General features: G+C 30.9%; 1 protein-coding gene across 3 annotated transcripts in view; it reads right to left on the bottom strand.

Annotated features, from left to right (window-relative positions):
* LOC106469663 overlaps window positions 1–10,278 on the bottom strand; it is a 51,978-nt gene that overhangs the window by 21,010 nt on the left and 20,690 nt on the right. For all 3 annotated transcript variants that reach the window (XR_002612888.1, XM_013930163.2, XM_022398235.1), the window contains exons 3-5: window positions 7,043–7,108; window positions 6,166–6,389; window positions 307–484 (exon numbers count right to left, since the gene is read on the bottom strand). Coding sequence is in view for 2 of the 3 variants with exons in the window: in XM_013930163.2 (XP_013785617.1) it covers window positions 307–484; window positions 6,166–6,389; window positions 7,043–7,108 (468 nt within the window). In the remaining variant the exon portion in view is untranslated. The remainder of the gene's footprint in view (window positions 1–306; window positions 485–6,165; window positions 6,390–7,042; window positions 7,109–10,278) is intronic.

Here is a 10,278-nt window from a genome sequence, read left to right as displayed (position 1 = left end):
GTGGGTGGATCAAATAAAAGACATATATAACTGAGGGTGCAATTAAAAGAACATCAGAATTAAAAAAACTTACTTATTTAATGTTAAATTTACCAACTCACAGCTATGCCAACAGTATCTTGAGAGCAGCATAGAAGCTGTGGGACACCACAAATTGTAATTGGTGTTAATTAATGTAATATGGAAAGAAAAAATGTGGAGTTCAAAAGCATTTGATGACAATGGGTTGCTTGTGGTAGGCTTTTAAAACAATCTGACTATCAAACACTTCAAAGGTTAAAACACTACACATTTTAAAAGAACTACCTTAAGTCATTGCGATCAAATTCTCTGGCTTGTGGAACAGAGGATGGAATGTGAACTGGTTTTACAGAATGCATCTCCCTGGTTCCTAATGGAGATTCATCCCTCTCTACAATATCTTCAGGATGGATTAAAATATCACCTTCTTTCTTGGCTCGGACTATTTCCTCTGGCTGAACCACTGTAGGAAAGATAAGAACAGCAAAATTTACATAAACTACAACTTATTTGATTACATACCAACTTTACTGCATCTCTCAAAAAATTGTCATTATACATATATTCCAACTATATTTTTACTTCAAGGAAACTTCAATGTGGTTTAGAAAAATACAAATAAATTTCGTAAAACTTTACTCTTTTGTTAAGTTAACTGTGGAGTAGTCATATCATATGTTGACTTATCTAAGATAAAATTTTCACATGTTCGGTTAGAATGAGAGATCATTTTTTGTTAACTATTTTACTGCAATATTTGTTGCTTATCCCACCACCCAAGTTTCTAATTTCCCTTTTTAAAACTTATTCATCTGATATCCCAATACGTAAATTTGCTTTCCATGAAAATCAATGTATTTACACATAAAATATTCAAAAAACTGTTAACACAGGGTGTCCCACTCAGATGTATCCATTCTATTTCCTTGATTATTATAAGAACATAAAGCTTTCCAATTGAAACTGATATAGAACAGTTAGTGTAGTTTTTGAAGCTTTGTTTAGTACAATTTGTAATACAATTGACTAGCCAACACATTTGAGACTCACCAAAAGTGAATGTGTGGTGTCTCCTGACATCATCTTACATCATTGGACCATTTTTCTTTGATGTCAGTCCAAAAATTTACCTAAAAATGTCAAAAACATTTTTTTTGGTGCCTCAACTACACAGAAAACTTATGCTACATTCAATTCATCTGCAGCAAGATGGTGCTCCTTCAGATTTCTCATGAAGCATTCATAGTTTCTTCAATGCAGTGGTCCCCTACAAATGGATTGGTCGATATGGACCCACTGCTTGGCCCCTAAGATCCCCCCAACTTCACTCCCTGTGACTTTCTTTTTTTGTGGAGTTTCATCAAGAACAGTGTTTAAGCTACACGTCCACAGTCCTTGGATGAGCTGCGATATCGTTTCACTGATGTTATTGAAGGTATATCCCATGTAGTCTGTGAAAAAGTTATGGATAATTTTGTTGAACATCTCCATAGCATGTTGAATGAAAAGGTGAACATGCTGAGTACTAATTAAAACTACACTAACTGTCCCATACCAATTTCAACTAGAAAGTTGTACATTCTTATAATATACAGGAAAAATAAAATGGATACCTATGGGTGAAACATCTTGTATTATTAATGTTAGATAAGCATGTACGTGTATTATTTGACTGATATTGCAACACTTCACAATGATTTGTCTATTTTTTGTTTATTTATGTATGTATTTGCCAATGACTGTAAACTGACCTAAAAGTATTGCAAGTTATAAATTTCTTTTTTTTTATGTATATATTTTTTAACAAAGTAATTAATATGTAAAAATTAAAAAACTTATTAGATTATTTAAGGTAACTTAAATGAAAAAATAAATTTTTTCACATAAAGTAATGCACGAGGAACACGACTAGCTAGAGAAGACATTATGTGATGTAACACTAAACTGTTTATCCTGAGTTCTCCACACACCCACTGGGTGATTTACGGTTTTATTTGATAGTTATGATTTGTTTGTGTGTATGTGTATTTTTACATTGTTCTCTATTCCTAGCTGCCTGCATTAACTTTCCTATTTAATGTTTCTCAATTTAACATTTTTCTAATGTCTTTGAGCCATGCAAGTTTCTGCCTGCCTCTTGCTCTTCTTCTTTAAGAAGAATCTCTGCCAACCTCCCTTGACTAATTATATATACCCAAAGTAACATTTGTTTCTTACATACGTCCAGCAGTTTCCTTTTTTGCCTCTGCATGTTCCAGTACTTCCTCATTAATGTCTACATAATTCATCTTCACACTTGGATACATAGGGTTAATTCCTCTTTCACTAGTAGACCTACTCATCTGTGATGTTTATCTACTCCTGCATAAATAAATGTACAACCTTCACTCATGAAAGCCCGTGAGCCAATCTATTAATCCCACTTAGCCCTACGATATCACACTTCATTTCCTGGTAGTATGTTGTTTAAACTTCCAGTTCTATATAGACCTCACATTCCTACCTTCATTTTGACATAAACATTTCCACTGGCCCTTTTATGGATTATTTTATAAACTTAACTTTCACAATTAATTCTGAATATTTTCATGAAATACAAGATGCAAAATTACACAATTAAGAAACATGCTTACATGTAACTAAGATATTTTTGAGTCTACTAAAGGTTTTAAATATGAAAATCAAAGTGTAGAAAATTTTTCCTAAATAAGAGAAAACAACACAGATTATAAACTTTCGTAACATAGCATTAAAGGTCAGCAAAATACACACACCTCAAAGCCATCCCTTATCATGGCAGGAAGTGGGATCCTTGGGCAGTCTGTTGTAAAATATGCTATCAAGGCAAACTCACTCGTATGAGGCTCTTAGTTTTGATTATGAGATCAATACTCATTTTTTGTACAAATTACATACATTTTAAAACATTATTTGTATTAACTTAACATTTTGAAAAAATAATTTTTTGAATGCATTTATACAATCATAAAATATACTATACATATGTAAATATAACATATCAGTTGTAGAAAACTTTAGTATTTTCTGTTTGAGCACGAGTTAAAATAGCTGTTATCTGAACAAATGTTTACCAATGACAACATAATAAGATTTCTTCAACCACCCTGACACTACAATAGTGTGCAAAATTAACTTAAATTGTTGGTCCACTGGACCAGTAACTTTGAAATCTTTCTGCTCTGTTGATAAGTCATGCCATGCTATAGTTTAAGCAGAACCACTACCAAGAGTAGTAAACTAACATGAACAGTCAGAAGTTTTTAACATGCATCAGACTACATAGAGTAATTCATGAATTTCAGGACCTTACAAATATTATTTGTTATAATTTTCCCAGCATTCACATTCGACTTCACTGACAGAGGATACTGCACAAGCTACCCCCAAAAAAGGTTCAGTCATCATTTCCTTATCCATACTTGTGTGAAATTAAACTTTGGAAACAAAGTTCTCACAATTTAAAACAAATAAGAAATAATTCAGCAAAAATTATGCCTTAAAAGAACTTGAAAATTTTGGGTAGGTTATCCTTAAATAATTAATATTTAAATGTCTGGAACAAAAAATAATTGATAATTATTATAATTTTTTATTATAAAAAAAATAATAATTTTCAGACCTACAACAAACAATTTTGCCTTGTAACTGACTGGGATGACAATAATAACATTTGTAACTTCAGGAAAGAAAGGCATTTTTAGATATGGTAATTGCAACTTTATAAAGTGCCAGAGAATAATTCTAATTCACAATGTATACAAACTTTTACTTGTATACCAAAATTGTCAAAGAAAGGATTCCTTAAATTTTATCATATAATTTAAGATTTTATGGTATTAACTCTACTGCATATAACATTTTGCATTAATTGATTATTATGAAGAGATTGATTTGTCAGTGTCCAATTGTCATGCTTCACTTGCTATACAGATATGTATATGCACTTTATAAAGGGAGCCATCTGGTTACATGAGGCTCATGACAACGGTTTTCATGAGCCTCGTGGTTGTGTTAACCACTTACTGTTCCAAAGCATTTAAATGTTTTGGAACAGTAAGTGGATAACACAACCACGAGGCTCATGAAAACAAATGCTTTGGAACAGTAAGTGGTTAACACAACGCATCTGATCTATCAGACTTACTATCTTAAGGAAAATTTGTGGTGTATCACCATTTTCACTGACTAACAAAGAAATCGACAAAAAAATATGATGCTTTGTAGCATAAGATAAAGGTAAAATAAACAAAAATATGGTACATATACACGTGTCTTATCACATCTCTGTACTTTGTCACTGTTTTACCCTATCTTTTCTAGTTTCTCACAAACATTAATTAGATATGTTAACATGAACGTGCATTGTACCTGTAAGTTCATACCCAAATAAATTAAAAAACAGAAAACCCATTAAAACAGCACATCTCTTCTATATTTAAATTATATACAAGATAACTTATAACAATAGTAACTGTTTTAATCAGCAAATATTTCTAGTATGTCCACACATATATACTTAGCATAAGCCAGAAAACTTAAGCCAGCAAGAAGTTTACGTATGATATAACATTTTTGTGCCAGTTTACTATTTTAGTTATTACTTTAAAATATTTATGAGTTCTCTATTTGTATTAAAACTATTTTACACAAAATTCTAAATATAAGCTTAAGATATAAAGCAACATTAACACATTTTCCACTGCAGCAATTTTAACCCATGCACTAAACCAATAACACACAGCAAATTGTATTGTTTACTTGCATTAAAGAAGCATTAGAAACAGGTGGTTCAATTTCAAGAACTGGTCAGCAAACAGACTCATATCAGTGGCCATCGTATTCACAACATCCTCTGTCACATACAGTTTAAAAATTTCAACTGCAACAGCCTCTAATGGCAAACCTGCAACCACTTGATGCTGTACAGTAAAAGAAATGTCAGTTGGACAAGCATATGTAGCCTATACAATCTGACATTCATTAACTGACACTGATATTCCAGTGTCACTGTCTGGATTGGCAGCGTCAGCTACAGACAAATTAGGTTTAATATTTATCTGGTCTGTACAGTCCTGGCCTCTTTCATCATCAGACTCAGAATCACTAAGCTCATAATTACTATCCCTATCCATGTCGTCCTCCTCAAGTGACTCAGGATGAGATTCTTGTAAATACTCAGTTTCACTCAGACTAAAAATTTGAGCAACCCTGCCACCTTGTAGCTATAATGGTAAACCAAAACAAACCACTGTAGAAATCTGATGTCACATGATGTGATTTTTTTCTTTTATTCACAAGAGGGCAGCACACATATAATCATTGTACAGCACTAAGGGACTGTTTATCTGTAGGCTCACACATAGTTATAGTCCCTTAGCTGATTGACATGTTAATACGTCAATAGTGCCTGACTAATACAAAAGATTGATGCATTAATATGTCATTAGCAGCAAATGTGTTAACTGTTTTAATTTCAATATGAAGAGGTATTTATAAGTACATCTTAAACAATAAAAACACATACATATATATATGCAACTCGAAACAAGCTTATTAAATATTTTGTCATGGTACTCAAGGCATGAATCATGTAATGAGCAGCTAGACATTTGAGTATAATTTTGTTCTTAGACAATACTTATTTGTATTCGTTTGAAACTTATATCCTTCAAGGAAAAATGCATCCTAAAACTTTTGACAACAAATGCAATTACAGATTTACTACAGGTAAGATGTGTCTTGAATACTCCTTCTAAATAAGCAAACTTTGCTGAAAGAAACATTTATTAGTCTTAATTTTGTTCTGGGTCTTGCATTTCCACACAAAAAGAAAAACAATACAAATAAAGCCAACACATATGTTACACAACACTAACAAGCTTCTTCAGATAAATACAGGTAATAAAGTTAAAATTATATTATTCAGAAGTTAGTAATAAAACTGAAAACTTATTGTAACAACCAGATAGTTATAATGAAATCACAATGGAGTCAGCTACAAATTCATTAGCTAAAATTTACTGCAGACTAAACACACTTTTCTGCATAGATTAAGGCTACACATATTTTAAATTATTTTTTACTTGTGTTCAACTTTCTTTACCATTTTATGCTGAAACTTACTTAAGTTATCAAGCTTCTGAAGATGTGGCAATGCACGTAAGACTGTCATGCGGTAATTTTCTTTCTCTGCACATGGATTGTCAGCTAACCAAAGACTTCGAAGTTTTGGTACTTTTTGTAGGTAACAAATTTCATTGATATTAGAAATGTTGTTCTTCCTTATATAAAGTTCTTGAAGGTTCGGGCAGTGAGCAAAGTCAGCCAAACTTGATAGATGATTCACACTAAAAACAGTACAAAGTCTATGTATTCCATACACATCTACATGTTCCAAAATAAAAATAAATCTCTGAATATCTCTCTCTCTCAGTAGCACGAGATGTAAAAATAATATGCATAATAACTTGATTTTTCACCAAACATAACAGATGTCTGAATACCTTTCATTATCACAAACTCAGAAAAATTTGGTCTGCAAAGGACCTGAATGTGGCACAATCAGAACAAGTAAGGTACGAGTAATACAAGTATATTTATTCTAACTGGGTTGCTACAAATTCAGATTATTAAGAGATGGGCTGAGGTCTAACTTTCATTAGTTTTAGAGATTTTCAAATTCAAAATCATCTTATAAATGTATGTGAATTACTTAAGTAACAATACAACAAGGTTTGATGAAATTCAGAAAAATTTGGTCAAATGATTAGAATAACTAACATTTTAGTATTGTTATATATCCTGCTTTCAATGGAAAGTTTTCAAATTGTTATATAACTTCCAGAGTTGAGAAATAGTAATTTGACAATTCATCAAAGATACACAAGTAATTAAACTTTATTAACTCTCAAGTTTCACAATTAAAAATGCCTGATTTCACAGTGTCAGTAACTAAAAAATACTTTCATTAAAAAATTAATAACAATTATGTTCATCTTACCTTAGTGACAAAACTTCAACATTAGGCATATGCTTAATAATGCTGACATCACACAATTCACTGCCCCTGTAGAGTAAAGAAGTTTTTAACATAAAAAATGAGATATTTAAAATATATACACACACATATAGAGATTAGTTTGTTTTGAAATTACACAAAGAGTACAATCACTGCATAGCAATATTTTTATAAAAAATATATAGTATGGAGGAATTAAATACTTAGCTACAAACTGCTAAGATATGACAAAAATATGAAGAACATTTAAAAAGGACAAAATGTTGGCAATATTCATCGAAAATCATCAGATTACAATAACAATAAAAAAGGAATTTATTTTAAATATGTCATATACTGTAACAATGATCTAATTCATGAGGCTATTATTTTAATTTTTTTAAGTAAGGATGAAAACTAATACAAACAATCCATCATTTGTATTTTTTTAATCAACTTCATCAATGAATATTTGTACAAGGACCTGTAAAATGTAAAAATATAAATGCACTAAAACCACTCATGTAAGTATGGAAATCACTTTTTATACATACTGTTCTTGGTCAAAATTATCATGTAACTAGCGTAAGTACTTGGCTTTGCTCGGGTTACTAGATTGATATGTTCTAGATGACTATGTTATTGTGTGTATTCTGAACCCATTTTAGCATAAAAGTATAACCTATATACTTTTCTTGCTAAGCAACATGACATAAAACCCATTGTTGGAATATATTGTTACCAAAATGCATTGACTTTTCTATACATTAGAAGCTGTTACATAAAGAACCACTTCTTTTCTATGTGGCTTTTCACTGACTTGCCTCATTAAAAAGATGCACATGCACATGAATAAGTAATGATACCCAGGTGCACACCCTCAGGGCCCACTTAGTATGCGTGAAAATTTCAGGTTTCTAGGTCCTTTCCTCTTGGAGTTATGGCAGTTATACACACAAACACACGTCTTTTTATTATTATAGATTGATAATAAAACTTATTTCTGACTAAAGTTTGCAACACTACATTTAAAATTATCTTACAAATAAATGATATTACAAATAAATATGTTAACTGAAACCGTCTATTTGAGTAAAACTATTAAGCATATCCTTTTCTACACCTTTTTTTTCTTTTCCATCCATACAATACAATATATTGGCCAAGCTAAACTCGTGGTTAGTAACTAATTTTCATATTTATGTAAATTAGTCACAAACATTCCATGCATCTCATTTCCACATTTACTTCTATTAACAATAAATTAGTTTGCAAAGGTTTCACAATGAATGCAGAATAAACACAGATTAAAACTGATTAACCATCTAGGCTTACTTATTTGAGAAACAACTTAACTAAAATCATATAAACTGAATGCAGGTAATGATGCTCTCTCCTCATATGATTAATAGTCATTCAAGCATGATGAAACTTTTGGAAGGGACACTTTATTATGTACAGAGTATTTCAACTACATACTATAAACAATTTGTTTTATAATGGTGACTAAGGCTGTAATGATAGTGTCACTTTATGTGTCAAAAATTATGGTACATTATACACTGCTTGTTTCTTACAACATCTATTCATTATTGGTGTAATTAGTTTTGAAGTTTATTATTGTATATACACACACACACACACCTATAACACTGTAGTTGTACACAATATAACATGAGATAGTTTGTGTTTACTTAATGAGTTGTTACAAGCTAATCCATGTTCATATCAGTGGAAGAAGTACAGCGAAGCTAGTTTATCAAACCACACATGTATGAATGGGAATAAAAATAAATTACTTGACTACAAACAAACATATCTGTTACTTATATGATATGCTTAGTGAAAAGTAAATTATAATCATTGACACCATACAATGATAGCTTGTGACCTTTATATAATAATAAAATGGAGGTGATGTCTTCATTTTCATAACATAAAATGGAAATCTATAACTTACATTTATTTCATTTTAAGCAGCGTAACATCAACCTTTTTAGAGAAATGTTGTGTATTTATATACATATTTCTAACACCAATTTAAATATATTGTTTTCATCTTTCACTATTCTAGAAGCCAGAATACACTTGTGTGTGTGTGTGTGTGTGTGTGTGGTCAGCTGTCACATTCTGTCTGTTAAATATAACATGACAACAGTTTTTGGTGTCAAATATTACTTTGAAATTTAGACACAACTATTTTTAAGCACTATTAAACTTTACAAGTCCAAACAAATTGTTGGATGTTTTTTTTGTTGCTTTTTAAAAAGAAAAAAAAAGGACAGTTAACTATGAGCTAAATTCTTTATTCAATATTTTATTCAGTCAATGGTGATATACCATAAAATTCAAGTTCACAATGGTTATCCGAGTTGTTAACATGCTTGACATCAGTGATTCCTTCTAAAAAATAATTTCAGGTGTGTTATGAATCATACCATATAATTTCCTTTTTCCTTCTCACATAAATTACCAGTCCTGCTTTGTTGCTTGGAAATCACTAACCACATCGATTATACCTGTAATTGTCATGATTGGCTGATTACAAAGTTTGGTCAAGGGTTAGTAACCTAATGTACATGTGCACAAAATAATTAATACATGTCAACATTCAAGGTTGGATGAACACAAAATTGCATTTGAAGCTACTAGTACAGTGAACTAAAGTTCTAAATCCTGTGCATACAGTGACAGTGGGTGTAAAAACCAGTTCACATCATGACTTCAAAAACTGCCAAACCATATTGGGCAGCGACTGCTTTTGAAATTTTCTACCTACTCTTCATTACTCATGCATTAAAGATGTGTACGTATAACTCCTGTAATTTTCTAGGTACTTTATCCATAAAATAAACAATACATTGCTATAAACAATCATTTCAATTTACAATGAGGTGTATATAATCATTAATAAATCTATATATGTCGTACAGCAGTTTTTGTACACTTAAGTTACATTTCTACACCTTTTATAAAATTTGTATTGATACAAGTATGAGTAAATGTGTACTTTGTGAATATATTACATTTAGAACTATATGTTTTGTGTTCATAGTTGGATAGCCTTCTGGAACTTAGCTAAAAAGGTAAATGGTAATTTCCCCAAAATGATTTTTATGTAGAAATCAATGTGTTCAAAGGAAAACAACGTTTGATAATAAACAAGATTACGACACTTATGATATACAACATTTTTTATTAACAAAAAGGGGACATACATAAATGTTTCAGAATTCTGT

Source organism: Limulus polyphemus, unplaced genomic scaffold (genome assembly GCF_000517525.1).
Source record: "Limulus polyphemus unplaced genomic scaffold, Limulus_polyphemus-2.1.2 Scaffold3600, whole genome shotgun sequence".
In the NCBI taxonomy this organism is placed as follows: Eukaryota; Metazoa; Arthropoda; class Merostomata; order Xiphosura; family Limulidae; genus Limulus; species Limulus polyphemus.
This window is presented reverse-complemented; position numbering and strand designations above follow the sequence as displayed.